General features: G+C 34.7%; 1 protein-coding gene across 1 annotated transcript; it reads right to left on the reverse strand.

Annotated features, from left to right (window-relative positions):
- Positions 1–226: 226 nt before the first annotated feature.
- LOC127083942 (provicilin-like) lies at positions 227–2,775 on the reverse strand. Its single transcript, XM_051024309.1, has 6 exons — positions 2,414–2,775; positions 2,095–2,270; positions 1,853–1,933; positions 1,438–1,761; positions 702–1,014; positions 227–561 (listed from the first exon to the last, which is right to left on the reverse strand). Exons 1-6 carry the CDS (start codon positions 2,715–2,717, stop codon positions 368–370), a joined length of 1,392 nt encoding a protein of 463 aa, XP_050880266.1. The 5' UTR covers positions 2,718–2,775; the 3' UTR covers positions 227–367.
- Positions 2,776–17,884: the final 15,109 nt, after the last annotated feature.

Genomic DNA, 17,884 nt, shown 5'->3' on the forward strand with positions numbered 1-17,884 from the left:
TGCTTAGGAGGATGCAGATGAAATGAATAATAACTCAGACAAAATATATAAAAAAATGGAGGGCAAATTATGGGGTATGACAATATCTAAATTACAACAAAAAATATAGTTTAAGGACATAATCAACTATTTATGGTTGATTAAATGATTCATTCTCATTTTTTAGGAATTTTTTTAACATACTCATAGTAGTTTAAAAGAGTATTATTAAAAAAAACATAGTAGGAGCACATAAACATTCTTGATTTATTTATTCATAGTAGAAAGGTGGAGTTATAATTATAGTTACAAGAGAACGATGTTTTATTCCTTGCTCATTATGAGCTATAGTTCTTTATAGCATACATGCAAAACATTTGATCACTCATTAAAAGGCCCCCAAAATTGAATACAGATGTTCCTTTATTTCTTGGCTTCTTGTCTCTCTTTGTTGAGGTTGAGCATTTGCAAAATAAGATTGTTTTTGATTCTCTAGTAGCCTGTCAACCTCTTGAGCTGATCCAGGGAATGTAAGATCTTTCACTGGTTTCTGTATCTGGCTTATCACATTGTCCTCCTCACCTTCAAATTTTCAATCATCCAAAAATAAACATATCTTAATTATTTTTTCTCCTATATTTAAATAAAAGAATAAGACTTAAGAAATTCAAACTTGAAATTTAAGTATAGAGATAGAGCCTAGAGGTTAGAATATATTATACCTGCAAGGAAGTTTCTCTGGTTGTTTTCAGCATTGATACCAAATCCAAGCAAATTGAGATTTGATGAAGCTCTTACGGCAACAGGATGACCTGCGGGAATTACAAAAACATCACCTGGAGTCAATTTAGCTTTGTAACTTTGCACTTGCTTCTTTGTCTCTTCTTCTCTTTGCTCCTCTTCCTCGTCATCTTCTTCTCTCAGGCCTTGTTGGTTCTCATTTCTTTGACCAAGAAGTTCAAAGTCCCCTTTTCCTTCATTAACTGTTACTATCACTATGGCCCTTGAATTATAGTGTGGCAACAATAGAGACCCCTAAGATAAAATTTGAAAGAATAACTAACTAAATAAATAAATAAATAAATATATATATATATATATATATATATATATATATATATATATATATATATATATATATATATATATATATATATATATATATATATATATATATATATATATATATATATATATATATATATGTGTGTGTGTGTGTGTGTGTATGTGTGTGTGTGGGGGTGGGGGGGGGGGGGGGGAGGTGGTTTTTATCTATATGTTCTATATTTAAGGCATGCTATTTAGCCGATAAAATTTGACATTATAACTTCAATGAACAAAATTCAAATCCTTTAGATTAATTGTAATTTGATCTAGTGTAATTTTAGTTAAGAATAATTTTATATAGAACTTGTTGTGTAGTTTAGTTGTCTATGTTATAAAATAATTTTGATGTACCTCTTTAATCTCCACATAATTGACAAATATATCCAAGTCTTGAAGTTGTGGATTTTTCTTTGGAGTGATCTCAAAGAATTTACCATATTTGTTGGAATAGATAGGATCACTACTTCTCAAGTTGAATGGTTCTGATTGAGAAGATACACTTTTTTTGGAGCTAGACTTTGCGTTTTTACTTAATTCTTCAATTTGTTTCTTTGATACTTTGACTATTACATTCTTTTCTTGGCTCTGTTGTCTCTTATCCCTAAGGCCTCTTCTGTGATGTGTCTCTTTCTCATGATCTTCTAAGAGAATCTTCTCTATCTCTTCATAATCCGTCTGTATATTTTACAATGACAAAAGGAATATTTATACAGAGTAAACCAAACTAATACATAAAAAATGAAGAAAGAATGTGCTTTATACTTACATTGAAGGAAGCTTCTAGAATGTTCTTGCTGAATCCAGATAAGATAGATTGTTGGTTCTGATTTCCAGACAATAAGAAAGACTGTTGAAATGACAAAAAATAATTATAATATCAATAGAAATTTTTTGTCGTAAATTATGATTAAAAACGGTCACAATTGTTGTTATAATGTTATGGAAAAGACCTCTAAAATTATTTTATGAAGTTGCATACTAAGAAAAGGTAAGCATTTGTTATATTACCTGAATTTGACCGGGTCTATTTACGGGGATCGCAAGATCCAATACTCTAAGCTCGTCTTCATCATCTCGATTAACCAAATAAGCAATAGTTCCCGCAGGAAGTTTTATGGTATCTCCACGCTCAAGATTAAAAGAGTTTCTGTCGTTGGGTTTCAACACTGTGAGTATAGCTTTTCCTGCAAATTGCAGCTAATATTAGATTTTAAAATTAACCTGAATTTATCCTTACAAAACAAACATGCAAAATATAAAATATCATTTTTTAAATAATCGATTTAGGATTAATTTATAATATATAATTTGATAAATAATAAATTACCGCTAAGGACAACAAGAATGAAATCTGCATCCGTTTGTTGTGGAAGAAATATGGTGTGAGGTTTTGACTTATATTCCAAAAGACGGTAATTTTGAAGATTCTCAAATATTTTAGAACGCTGATCAAACTTTTGGAGAAGACGAATGTGACCGTTTTCATTCTCGAAAAGAGTTTGGAACCTTTTAGACTCAAAGATAAATGGGTTATCTTGATCGGATCTAGAAGAAACACATACTGAAGCTAGGAAAGCAATTCCCAGCACCATCAAAAGTGGAAATGAAGCTTTCATTGTTGTAGCAGCCATGTTAATTTGATTTAATGTCTCGCTTTACTCACTTTGGATGAATAAAATACACCGAGATCAAATGATATTTATAGGTATAAAACAGAAAGCTATATAATTAACATGCACCAACATTTGGCCATGTTGTGCCATGCATATGGACGTGTGTTGAAATGTACAAAATTGAGGTGGCAAAGCGAAAAGAACATAACATGGGTGGTGAAGTTTTGTTTGAATTTGATGAATCTGGACATTCTTCAGGAAAAGAAGAATGTTAACAATGGCTAGATTTTGGTGTTATGAATTACTGAAGTGACTAGAGAACGTTAATAAATGTTGGGTCCCACAAATTGTCTCTCACCTGAACTTCTTCTATTATGAGAATAAAGACTTGAAAAAATTCACTACTAAATGCATTACTACCGAAACATGGTTGAATTAATTTAATTTAACAGTAACATTAAGAAATTAATTTAAGTGATAAATATTATATACACAAAAATAAATAAATATATTTACAAACAAGTGAAATTTAATTAAAGCTTTTTGGATTTTTTCATAATACATAAAATTAATTTAATAATGCTATAACATTTTTTGAATTAATTTAATAATAACAGTTAGAAACTAATTTAATCAATATGCTTTATATAACAAAAAAAATATCTTTACAACACATTTAAAAATTACTTAAAAGATTTATGGATTTTTTTCATGGTACACTAAATTAATTTAATAATACTATAACTTTGTTGATTGTTTCATTATTAATTTTTGTATATATAAAAAAGAAAAGAAAAAGTGATAGAAGGAAACAAGAGGGGCTAGACCTCACTCTTGATAGATAAAAAAGTTAACAGGTTTTATATTAGGGAAACCCCAATTTGTTCCTTACAAGCTCAGGCCTAATCAAAAGAGGAGGCGAGTAAAGCATCATGATGACCAAGGTAAGCCGCATAGCAGTCAATGCAAATTCCATTAACGATTCTGAAAATGTTCTCGCAAGAAGATAAACCTTGAGAATTTGAAGCTCCGTATGTGTTGCATTTAATCCAGTTCAAGTTGGACAGTGCCAAACTTCTTTGACGATGATGGCCTTAGGAGGGTGAGAGATAACATTGAAGTTTTTCAACACCATGAAGTCCAGGATCGAAAGTCCAATTGTGACATTAGACATAAATCCAGATAAAAGAAACTGAAGCAATGATCTGCGCTACTAACGAGCTAAAATGCAGAGTTTGGCCTTTGTGAGACAATCCATATTGGATCTGTTACGGTTTTAAGCCTAAGCCCAGACTTACCAAAGGCTATTTGAAGAGAACGTTGCTAACTTAACTTATAGAAGAGAGAGCTACGCTTGAGGATTGTATAATTAGGGTTTTATTGTTCTTTGTTATTTGTGAGCCACTCTTATATCTCGTGATATTAGAGTTGGACTGTGTCTTTGTGTTGTAATTGTCAATCACTCATAAGCTTTTAAGCAAGAGTGGATTATATGTTTTGGAAGAGTGTCTTCCATTATTTGATTAAAGTCATTATCACTATGTGTGATAGAAGGGAAGTGATACAGGTCTCATATCTAGGAGGGTCTCAGATAGAAATAGAACGGTAGTGATTAAGTGTGAAGATTGTAAATAGGAGGGAGTTTACTGAGATCTTCAAACTAATACTATTATAGTGGATTTCCTTCCTGCCTTGGATGCCCCCCCCCCCCATATGTAGGTGAAGTTGCACCGAACTAGGTTAATAATCATTTGTGTTATTAAATTTCAATAGTGCATTTTAACATCCTTATTATTATTGTTGTGTGAAGTCCTGATATTAGTGTCGTGACGTTGCATACGACATCTGATATATGAATACCCAAATTTCAATTGGTATTAGAGCAGACATCCTACTCTATTTTTAGGTACCATGGACAAGGAAGGAGGATTTGTTAACAAACTACCCATCTTAGATGGCACCAACTATGACTAACGGAAGGCACGTATGGTGGCATTCCTAAAATCTATGGATAGAAAGACGTGGAAAGTTGTTATCAAGGGCTGGGAACATCTTGTTGTGAAGGACAAAGATGAGAAGGCTACTACTTACTTGAAGCCTGAAGAGGACTGGTCTAAGGAAGAAGATGAATTGGCTCTTGGAAACTCCAAACCTTTGAATGCTCTATTCAATGGAGTTGACAAAAACATATCCAAGTTAATAAACACATGTATTGTGGAGAAAGACACATGGAAAATTCTCAGAACCACTCATAAAGGCACATCTAAAGTGAAGATGTCTAGACTTTAGCTTCTCACTACCAGATTTGAGAATCTAAAGATGAAAGATGATGAGACTATTCATGATTTTCATAGAATGTTCTTGAAATAGCAAATTCATCTAGTGCCTTGGGAGATAAGATGTCAGAAGAAAATTTGGTTAGAAAAATTATCAGGTCCCTACCTAAGAAATTTGACATGAAGGTCATAGTAACTGAAGAAGCCCAAGATATCAGGAACATGAGAGTAGATGAACTTGTTGGGTCACTCCAAACTTTTGAATTGGGTATTAGTGACAAATTTGAAAAGAAGAATAAAAGCATAAATTTTGTATCCAACAATGAAGATGAAGAGGACCAATGTGACTTGGATACTAATGAAGGAATTTTTAATGTTACTGTACTGCTTGGGATACAATTCAATAAGGTGCTGAAGAGAATGGACAGGAAGTCAAGATCAAATGTCAAGACAAACTCATTTGACATCAGCAAGAACAATGACTTTCAAAGAAGAACAAGGAAAGAAGAGAAATCCAATCAAGGTAAAGACATTCAATGACATGGGTGTGAAAGATTTGGACACATTAGAGTATAATGCCCTGCATATCTCAAGAAACAAAAAAAGGGTTTGTCTATCTCTTGGTCTGATGATGATAATCCTGAAAGTGAACTTGAGGATGAATCTGCTAAACCTGTAACTACTTTAAGTAGAAGATATGATTCTAATGAAGATTCCTGTGATGAAGAAGTGTCTTATGATGAACCAGGTGCTTCTTACAAAGAACTGTGCATCAAAAGTGAAGAAGTTTGTCAGTTGGGAGAAAAATAAAAGAAAATTATATCCCAATTGCAGGCTGAAAAAGAAAAATATTTGTCTACTATCTCTGGTCTTCAAGATGAGGTGTTAGATGAAGTTCTTCAAGTTGGGAAAGTGGTTGGAGACTTGAAAGGGATAGGCTTTAATCATCAACCTTTAAACAAACAAGGAGAAACCCATGTGACAAACTATTTTCCTCCAAAAAGGAAGCTTAAGCATATGATGTCTAATCATTTGTCTCAAAATTGTGCCAGACATATGACTACTCAAATTGGAAGTAAACATTTTGAGATTGATCTTCATTTCATAAAAGAGAAATTAAATTCTAGAATTATATGTATAGTGTTTGTGACCTCTAATAAAATAACTACTACAATGAATTGAGAGCTAATAAAATGATAAACACAAATAGGTCACCACAAATCTACTAAGTATGCCACAACATGTTACTAATATGACGATAATTAGTTTGATAAACACGGTAGTAACTAGTGCAAATCTGTAATAGGTTCTTATTTTTCCTTATATGAATTCTTTTTCGTCTTAAGGTAGCAGGTTTGTCTTGGACTTGGTTTCAGTGTGAAACATATTAGCTTTCATAAAATGCAAAACCGTCTACAAAGATTGATCATAGTTTGCTTGCATTGAAAAGATAAATCAAATAAGGATGAACTTAAGTTAAAGTATAAAACCAGCATAAAAAATCAACAGAATCAGAAGTTAAAATTAAGAAACATTGTTTACAAGCATGCTAGATTTTCCACATTGAACAGAAGGTGTGGTTCCAAATGAGTTTGTAACGGCTGTTGCTTGTACAACTGTAGAAGTTTTCCAATGAACTTCTAAAGTGAGTGTAGAAAAGAATCAAGATTTTCTTAATATGTCTTCATCATTTTGACCAAAGCAGAAATAACATTAGCATCTAAGTTTGCAAATAATAAAATCCAGTCAAGAACTAGGCCATGTATGATGAACTAACTTATTTGAGTTTATCTACTGTCATAAACATTTAAGAGACTATTTGTGAGAGCTTATGAAATTGTTCATAAGTTGTTTTCAGTTTATTTTCATAATCTCTCCATGATTTCATAGCATATGAAAAATAGATATACATAAACCCTTGTATTATAAACACCTATGTTATAACTTATAAGCACTTATATTATAAGCAATTATCCAAACCAGGTCAGTTAGTATATAATATAACCTTGAGAGGTTGTCTTCTGTAGAGTAGAATACTTCCATAGATAATCACCAAGAACACATAATTTAGAAACGACTGTGAAGTTGGAGCATTAATTCCTACCATAATCAAAATACAAATACATACAAATTGTATTAGAAAAATTAATTAACAACAATTAAAAACATACAAATTTGAAATTTAAATTCAAATTAGAACAAAACCGCACTAACAGAGAAGAAATAACTTTTTTAGATAATTCAGAAGAGGCGAAACCAGTTCCAAAACCGCACTAACAGAGAAGAAATAACTTTTTTAGATAATTCAGAAGAGGCGAAACCAGTTCCAGTAATAAGGAGAGAAAGAAAGTGCCCTAATCCAAGACCAAAGAATCAAGATTTTCTTAATATGTCTTCATCATTTTCAGGAGAACACAAATCAACCAGTAGATTAAAATTCAAATAAAATCCTATCAAGACTAAAAGCAATTTTCAGATATTATTTCAATTCAAAGTGAAATTGAGAGCAGAAAATAACAGGTTTACCTCAAAAAGAGTCGAGACAAGAGTTTCTACGAGCAAGATCCGAGTAGAGAAGGTGAAATCTGGTGAAATCGAAACCGAGTTAAATCGAAACCGAGTGAAATTGGAACATATCGAAAATGAAATCGAGTGAAATTTGAAATCAATTGAAATCGAAATCGATTCAAAACAAATAGAAGGTGAAATTGAAATTGATGTTGAGTTTGAATTGGAAAAAAGATGATTTAGGGTTCATATTTCATATTTGGGGAAGAACATGTAATGTGAAAATGAAAATGTTATGATAATAGTAACTGACTAAAAAATATTAAAAGATTATAGTTAAAATATTTATCATTTTAATATAATAATTTATTAAGTTTATTGAATTTGTTAAATAATAGTATTTATATTTTAGATAAAATTGTGGAAAGAGTTTATAAGAGTTTAAACTGGTTTTTAAATTCAATTAGATTAATTGAATTGGTTAAAATAAACAATTCAATTTATTAACCATTTAAATGGTTTAAGTTTTTTATGGTTCAATTCAGTTCAGATTAGGTATTTGGATCACTTTACCAAATTTTTGAACACCCCTAAGCCAAAGACTCCATCGCACTGGAAATCGCCTTCGGAGGTACCAGAGGTCAAAACCTCCAATCAAACGCATCAAATGGCTCGCTTTGCCTCACTCTTCCCCAATAACACACTAAACTCCTTTGATTCCTCCATTATTCCTCAAACCGAAACAAAATCAACACGAACCCTAAACTATGAAATCAGAAATTACATGGCATACATGAGGAATCAAAGCCTCCAACGTTAAGGCTTTGATTCCCCAAATCGATCCTTACATGATGGTATCACCTTTTGTGTGAGTTGATAAAAGTAAGCACTACAAGGCAGAGGATGGCCCCAATGTCGTAGGAGTTGAAGAAGACGAAGATGAGAAGATAAAGGAATCAACACTATTCAGGTATGAAATCTGAATCCTTGCTCTTTAACTCGTTCTTTTATTCTTCTTCTCTTTCTTCGAATTCCTCCATGTAAGAACTTCTTACTGATGAATTATTGTTGTTGTGTGAGAGTAGAGTAAGAGATGAGTGAGGGTGTGTAGAGTGAGAGAGATTCAGAGATTAAGAAACTCTGAAATTTCTGTGAAGTTTTTGTTGAGAGTGATGTAAGGTTGATGAGAGTGATGATTGAAACTGAATGGGAAATGATTGAATAATGATTGGTGAGTTTGTGGATTGTGATTTTTCCTTTAAAATGAAGTTAATATATGACGGTTGGTTATGCTTATTGAGTTATGCTAAAATGAATTACTGTTAGGGATACTAACATATGGATAGTTTGTTTAAAATGTGTTGATGCTTATGAGATTTTTCTGTTAGATTGATGTCAGGGTAAATTTTCTAATTGGAAAGTTACAGGGTACTGTTACTTGACTGTTTACTGATTATTTGTTTTGTTAGATTGGTATGAGTTGTTATGGTGTTAGGATTGTTAATGTAACTGTTGTTGTTGTTGTGTTGTTAGTTGATAGGTTAGTATATTGTTAGTGTTGAAAACCCAGAGTTAATCGGCACAAAACTGCATGTTAATGGGAAAAGAAATTGAATTGTTTGTGACAGTTAGTTAGTGATAATCCTTGGCAGTTAACATCAGTGATTAGGTTAATGAGTTATAAAAGGAAGTTAGTTGAATTGGCACCAAATGAATGTTAGTGAACTGTGATGGAAAGTAATTGAATTGTAAGAATTGATGATGCATTAGTTGGTAGGGGTTAATTTGAATGATATCTGACTGTTATGCTAGTTGATGCTATGAAAACTTGTTATAATTATTAATTAAATTGGAATTAGTGTTAATAGTTTTGGAATAGGAAATGTGGTTTAATTGCTATGTGTTAGTGTAGTTAAGCTTGACATTTGAATTGAATTGATATGACTGTTGTATGAATGGATGCATTGTCTTGATTAGGTATGTGTATGCATGATTTGGTGACTATGGTGTATTTAATCAATTGTGTTAAATGGTTTTGAATGGTATGACTCATGTGTGTATGTTTCACTTGGTGCAGGAAGCTAGGGTGATTTGGCATGGCATTGTCATACCTCAATTTTGTCTAGGCATTTCAACCTTTTGATAAATTTGATTTCATTTTTAATTTGAATTAGTTATGCAGCATGACACGCATTTCATCATGAATAATACTTAAAGTATCAGTCAGAATGAATTCTTGAATATACAGACAAACTGGTTGAATCACTTCTCAAGTATGTGCAAAATCAGCGGGTAAAAAGTTTCGAAATAAAACTTGCATACGTAAGTATTATTAATCTACGGTTCGCGTAGTTCAGGCTGGTCTGCTCGTTATATTTTTCAATGACTTCTTCAACTTCATTTTAATCCGTCTGAGCCTTTTAGCCGATGAAAATTTATTTCAAAATTAAAAGAAATGCTGTATTTCTTCAATAAATATATTTTGTGCTGATCATTTTAGTGCGTCCGATTTAATTTTTTGAGCAAATTTTCACCTGACTTTTCCTCATAATTGGTCATTCTATTTTTATTTCCTTTGTCAAATTAATCATCAAAATAAAACAGGGTTTCTCATACTTTAGTTTTAATTATTTTATATATTTATTTTAAAGGATGAAGATTTTATTTGATTTTAATTTTTATCTTTGTTTCCTTATTTACCCATTATAAAAAAAAATCAAATAATATTAATATTAATATGAAAAAGCTTGAATAGAAATGAAATTGCACATTTGTGAAGATACACGTTTGACAACTTGCATACAGCTTACATTGGAGAGGATTTTTTATCCCCACTATCAACGTGACACGTGACATTATATCATTGGAAGAAAATATTTTATTTTCATTACTGGTGACCGCTAGCATTAACACCTCTCTCCAATCCGACGGTTAGGAGAGAGAAAACAATAAATAAATAAGAAAAAGAGGAAACGGTGGACACGGTTTTTCATACTCCTCAATCTCACCCTCTATGCAAAAAAAGAAAAGGACAAAAAGAAAAGGAAATTTTTTTCCTCTTCTTCTACACATCAGATCCCCAAACTCCTCTTCTTCTGTCACCTTAAACGAACACCCTCCTTCCTCTTCATATTCCACAAACCGCCATAGCCACCAAACACAACAACCGCGAAACTTCCTCCGTTTTCGTTCTTTAAACCTTTTGTTTCCACCATCAAACAGGCCACCACTCACCACCTCACACCTCTACGCGTCCTTCCGCCGCCGTGTCCATCTTCACAACAACCATGATCATAATCACCCTCACCGGTGACAACCAACCGCCAACATCGCCGTCATTTACTTCCCTTCCGCTGGAACCAATTCCGACCACCGTGAATCCATCAACAACCGCGACCCCCACCATCCCAAACCTTCGAACATTTCCACCACCGCGCGAAGCATCCTCGCCGCCGTTTACACCATACTCATCACTTTCGATTTTCTTGCTTGCAAGGCCGTCGTTAGTTTTCGCAACCGTTGTTCTTCTCTCCGATGTACTTTCCGTCAACAACAACAACATAGCTTCGCCCAAAAAAAAGATCAGATACCAAGATCCGACTCAAGGAACAAAGCGAATTTGTGGTAATATCTGGAACCATTGTCTATGGCGTGAATCTTGTTGCTTTCGGTCTTATGTTTGTATAGCCTTTCATTTCGATCCGCTTTTACGCTTGATGATTTTTTTTGTTTACATTTCGATCGTGGATTTAAGTTGCATATAATGTCTAAATTCGAGTTACTATTTTGTTAGTTTTAAAGTTATTGTCATTTGTTACATCTGTTGTTGATGTAAAGGTTGCATTATGGGTCGTTTGTCTATACCGTCCCCGGTTTTGGCAGATTCGAGTCCATAAATAGGACTGTTAGGAAATTCTAAGCTCCAAGTTCTTTTTCACATGATTTATCTATATTTGATGGTGATGAAGATATCTAGAGTTTAAAATTGTTGATATTGTTTAAATTGTTGACTCTTGTGTGTACCGAATCATATACTTTTATCACCAAGTTGTGGTCTCTGCAAGTTCCGGTTTGGATTGTGTTGAGAAAACATTAGGTAGAATTATATTAATTGTTTGTTTACTTTGACATTATCAAATTGAAAAAAAGGAGATTTAGATGTTAGCATATGCTCTCACGGTTAACCAAAAGAAAAGTGGATGTGAAAAGTTTTTTTTATTAATTATTATTAATTAGTTTTTATTTTATTTTCTTTATAAGGTCCAACACGTGTCGGCCTTGTACTTGATGGGTGTTAACAAAGAGAATAAAAAAAAGGGCGCCGGTTTCTTGACACTCTGTTCTTTATTTGTTTAAATTTTTACTAAACATACATTCGATTCAAAATTCTTTTTATTTTTTTATTTTATTTTGGTTGTTAGATAAAAAGGGCAGCAAATTTTAAGTCAATTTCTATTAATCCCTTCATATATTATTGTACTTCTTACACGTTGTAATAACTTCGTAAACATTATAACAATATTTTGGTTCAATGGACTCATCGCCGATTTATAATCACTTTTAAAACAGAAAAATCACACAATTCTCGATTTAATATAAAACCCATTCTTACACCTTTGTAAGTCGATCGCTTTTAAGGCATCGCCATCAACCTCACATAGCTTACTCTTGGGCTTTCTTACAATGAGACCTATTTGTTTTTATTAATCGAGTAGATGATTGATTCACTAATTAAAATCCAATTTATCTACAAACACCAATTCAAACCTTGGTCCAACACCAAATATTTTTTCTTAAAAACATATTAATTCTAATAAATTCAAGTTGAAAATATTAATATACTCTTGAAAATTATTTAAATTAATTTTTGGATGAAAAGGAGAATAGTAAGCACCTGATTCACATTTCTCGATTATTCGAATGATTGGCGTTCGCCACATTGCTCGAATTTTCGTCATTCAATTAAAATCCTAAAAAACTTACAAATTCAAATCACTTTCCCAAATTAAGAATTCAAAAGACTTTTTTTTAAAATTAAATCTCGGATGAAAAGGGGTGTAGTAAGCGTCCGCTTTACTATCTCTCGAGTCTTCGAATCATTGGCGTTCGCCATATTGCTCGAATTTTCGTCGTCTAATTAAAATATTAATCGCACAATATTCAAAACATTTCTTCCAAAATTAATACAAGTTCTAAAAAAACTTTTAATTCCAAACTTCGGAAAGAAGAGGGGAGGCGTTCGCCTCACCATCTCTTGAATAATTGAATGATTGACGCTCGCCATATTGCTCAAATTATCGACTTCCAATTAAAGCCACAATCTTACAAACTTAAATTATTTTTCCAAACCAATTATAATACCTAAAAATATTATTTTTATAATTAAATATCAGATGATAAAAGATGGGAGGCGTTCGCTTCACCATCTCTCGATTGTTCGAAGAATTGGCGCTCGCCATATTGCTCAGATTATCGACTTACGATTAAAACACGCTAAATAAACATTGGATAAAGGAATAGGTGGCACACACCTCATTATTCCTAGAATAAGCAAGTGGGAGGCGCTCGCGTCACTACCGCACATATTCGATTTCCACAAACAATTTTCAATAATAATTTAAATGAAAAGGGAGTAGAAGGCATTCGCCTTATTATTCTTCGAAAGAACTGAACGACTGGTGTGCACCATATTGCTCAATATTTTTTCGTTCTTCTAAAAAATATCCAACACGTTAAACCTCTTTCATCGCCCTCGTGTGATCGAAACTCTTTTCAAAAAGAACACTGTTTAATCCTTTCTAACGCGCACAACAAACTAGTGCTTAAGCCTCCGCCGAGAGTAGACAAGCCGATATTTAACCTTTAGAACGCGATCTAAACAGTCGTTCATTAAAATACACCAACCAACCGTAGTCCCCGAACTATGAGTGCTCTGATTTCCTTATTGCACTATAAGAATACGTAGGCACGAGATTGCGAGATCTTAGCGAGCACACTAATAAAAAAACGTCTCTTTTCCCCTTTCTGAGGTTCCCATCCGTCTCTATTATCGACCTTCATCACTTGAAGAGAGCAAGTAACATTCAAGTAACATGAAAATAGAAAATTAGACTAAAAGGTTCCCGTTGAGTACAACAGACATGAGGGGTGCTAATACCTTCCCCTTGCGTAATCGACTCCCGAACCCGAATATGGTTGCGACGACCATTATTCTATTTTCTATAGGCTTTATCTATATTTTCCTATTCCTTCATTGGAATAAATAAAGTTCGGTGACGACTCTGTTCGAACATAATTTTTCCGCGACCATCGGGAGGGATCACATTTTTCTCGAGAAGCGACAGATGGCGACTCTGTTGGGGACCCTGCTCCTAGCAAGAGAGATTCAAACCTAATTTAGTCCAAATTGCTATGAATGTTAAAATGATATTCCTTTCTTCCATGTGGCTTCTTTGTATCTTATTATGATTGCTCGTGTTGTATGTGATTTGACTTGACACTATGGTATGGGGTTGATGTATGCTGTGAGATAAGCTTCATACCCAAGCTTTGAGAAGAACTTAGTACCCGGAGTTGTGTAGTATTGAACCGAGGGGTATACACCTCGTTGGAATAATACGAAGACTCCACCTAGAGTAGATCTGTTTGGAATTTCCATCATAATATGGCTAGCCCATTATTGTGGGGAAATTCTAAATACGATCCGTGACTCTAGGAACCTCGCCTTAAACTCAAAGTCTGTTTTCACGATTGGCGATTATGTAGTATTGAACTGGAGGGTTTATACCCTGTTCGAACAATACGAAGATCCCACTTAGATTAGATCAGTTCAAAACTCTCATCATGATGTGGCCAACCCACCATTGCCAGGAAGGTTTGAACATGATCCGTGATTCTAAGTTCTTTCCTTGAAAACATAACTTTAGAACCTACCTTTGGGATTTCTAGTAATCAGAGAAACCCGTGCTTTTTCCTATTATCCTAACATACACGACGCGTGAATGATCATGAGTATATGTATTCCTTGCGGAAAAACATGGCAAATTTCATGCATTTGCATATCATCAACATGCATTGCATATTATTTTCCAGAAACAAAAACTTACACCATATTCTACCCTTTGTCCAATAACGCTGACTACTTGACACCGGTACGAGACACGCCACAACTAAAAGATGACACTCGAACAACTTGAGGCAAACCAAGTTTCGATGAGGACAGAAATTGACTCCATGTAGGCTAAGATGGATCGCTTGCTTGAGACTATGTTGCTCTTAGCCTAGAAGGAAAAAGATACCGAGACTAGCGCCGAAGCCAGAAGAGTTGCTGCTCAGTTTGGATCTCCATCACTTAGCATTCCTGGAGTAGCTGACCTCAATGTTAATCCTGCTCATCCTAAAGGAGGACTTATCCCCATTCCTATTCCAATGGTCAATGTGAACCCTCATGAACATTCTGCTGCATCTGCTCGACATGGATCCGTGATGGGTGATGAAGATCAGTATGATTTTTTCTTCATGTCACAACCCGTCAAACCTTTTGTTGGAGGTCTCCTAGACCCAGTTGTTGAGAGACTCCATGCTTTGGAATAGAAATTCAAGTCCTTGGAGGTTCACACTACTCCCGGTTTGGACGTCGTCGATATGTGCTTGGTGCCATGTCTGGTGATTCCACAAAAATTCGAAGTCTCAGATTTTGACAAATACAAAGGGATCAGCTGCCCTAGAACTCACCTCAGAGCTTATTGTCACAAGATGGCTGCCCACATCAGCAATCATCAACTCTTGATTCATTACTTCCAAGATAGCCTCAGTGGAGCATCCTTGGAGTGATATATGCATCTCGAGAGAGGACAGGTCCAGTCATGGAGAGATCTCGTTGAAGCCTTTCTCAGGCATTACCAATACAATACTGACCTGGCGCCCAATCGCACCCAACTGCAAGACATGACTCAATGTAATAATGAGTCATTTAGGGAATACGCTTAATGGTGGAGAGAGCTTGCAACTCGTGTCCAACCTCCTCTCCTTGATAAAGAGTTAATTGATATGTTTATGGGAACTCTTCATGCCCAATACATGGAGAAAATGGCAGGATCTAGCTTCCCAACTTTTGCTGAGGTTGTTTCTGTTGGGGAAATAATTGAGAGCCAGATCAGAAAAGGAAAGCTGCCTTGCACCGTCAATGCTTCAAGCGGAGTGAAGAAATCATATCCCAACCTCCCAAAGAAGCCAGAAGGTCAGGCCAATGCCATAACAGGAGGAGGAGGGAATAAGGCACATCCATATGTTCCTATACCTTACCATTAGACTGCCGCTGTCACACCAGTACCATATCAACAACCATATCAACAACCATATCAGCAGTCGTATCAGCAGCCAACTTACCAGTAACAATACCAAAATCAACAGCAACGTGCTCCACAACAACGCCAACCTAACCAACAGAGGGTAAGGATACCAGAAAGACATTTTGATCATCTGCCAATACCGTACAACAAGATCCTTCCCTGCCTGCTAAAGGATGGATCAATCACTTTGAAGGAGCTAACGCCTGCAATTCGACCCTATCCACCAGGCTATGACGCCAATGCTCACTGCGAGTATCATATGGGTGCCCCAGGGCACACAGTGGAGAACTGTAAGATCTTCAAACACAAAGTCCAGGACCTGATTGATAGTAAAGCAGTTTCTTTCATGCCAGTTAGGACAAATGTTGCGACAAATCCCATGTCGGCGCATGCGGAGCAGTAGGTGAATTTTGAAGATAAAGCTTCACATCGGCCTGAACGAGCAAAAAAGTTCCTAATGAAGCTGGTCTGGTAGTGAATCAAGAGATGAAGGCCTTTTTCTTTGAATGAAGGCAATCATTATGCCATTTTTACCATTTCGCATTCTTGTAATTTGTTCTTGTTTGTATAAGTACTGTTTGCGTTAAACATTGTTATTTGTATTTGGTTTTATTACAAGAATGTTTATGCATATTTTGAATCAATCTTTTCATATTCACTAATTTATTACAAAGCACAAACACATACTTTTCCACTTCACATTCTTTATCACACTATTGTTAGCAAGTATTGGAAGGAGGATGACGAAAATAAAATACTCATAATTGTTGATTGTATGCTTTCGGATAAAATCCTGCTAATGATGTACATGCATTGTTTCAAATCCCCAAACACCGGAGAGATAAGGAGTTAATCCCTAGTTAACCACTTCAATCCTAGAAGTAAGAGTTTATTTCGGACCTAAAAACCCTTACGCTTAACCTGGGGCCGGGTAGTGTTCATTTGATCTAACTATGCATCAAAATTAGAAGATGAAGTATCCCATGTGAGGATCAACCACATGCTATTCTTCGCCCATATCCTGAAGTGTCAAAGGAACCATATAAAATCCAAAATTTATGCCGGTTATTCTTCAATGATCAATGACTTGGCAGTCGCAATTTTTCAAAAATAAATCAAAGAAAGAGCCGACTAAGTCAAACACCCTAAAAAGAGACTTAGGAAAAAAACTTGGGCAATCCTGATGGATTAAAGCTTCAAAAGGAACTCCATGCAAAAGTTAGGGATCAAAACAAAAATCGAAAGAGACAATGAAAGTCCTCAACAAAACAAGATTCGGTGACCACCATACCCAAATCAAAGGGTCAACAACATCCATGAAGAGCAAAATAAGATGACTGTCATTTCAAGAGATTTTACACTGCTGAACTCTCGTAAAAGTAAAGTGTGTGTTGAGTTAACTGAACATAGGATTGGAGATCGTCATGAAGAAAGGGTGGGTTAAAATAAACTTTGAGCCTTATATCCTTTTGTTTCGATAACTATGAACCAAGCCACGTTACAACCTTCAAAAGACCTAATTGAAGTAAGGTTTATTCTGAAAGCATGCTACAACAAGGTTGTGTAAACTGACTCCTGGAGATTTGCTAATATTCTATTCTCACTATATCACTCACACGCTAGCTAAATCAACACTGCATTTGGACTCATGGTCCACTCGTCACACACTACCACAACACTCCAAATGAATGATTATTTTTCAAAACTTGCATAACTGTTGAATTAAAATCACCATTTTTGGAATGAACAATTCTTAACTGCAAGTCAGTACTTTACATCGAGGAAGTTCCGACAAGGGGCAATGCGAGAGGTACTTGAACGTTGGTGCTGACACGAATCAAAACCACCTCATAATCCTATGGATCAAGGGAAGGGTAATCTAATGTTTGTGTTGACCTAAGATTTTACTAGCATAAGACAAGTCTCCAGGTAACAGTTGACCATGGAGGAAAAAAAACTTCAATACTCAGTCCATCTGGGGCAAGTCCCTCGAAAACTCAGTAAGGGGAAATTACCCCAAGAATACAGTGAAAACCAACTCCCAAAGATC

This window comes from Lathyrus oleraceus, chromosome 5, assembly GCF_024323335.1.
Source record: "Lathyrus oleraceus cultivar Zhongwan6 chromosome 5, CAAS_Psat_ZW6_1.0, whole genome shotgun sequence".
Lineage (NCBI taxonomy): Eukaryota > Viridiplantae > Streptophyta > Magnoliopsida > Fabales > Fabaceae > Lathyrus > Lathyrus oleraceus.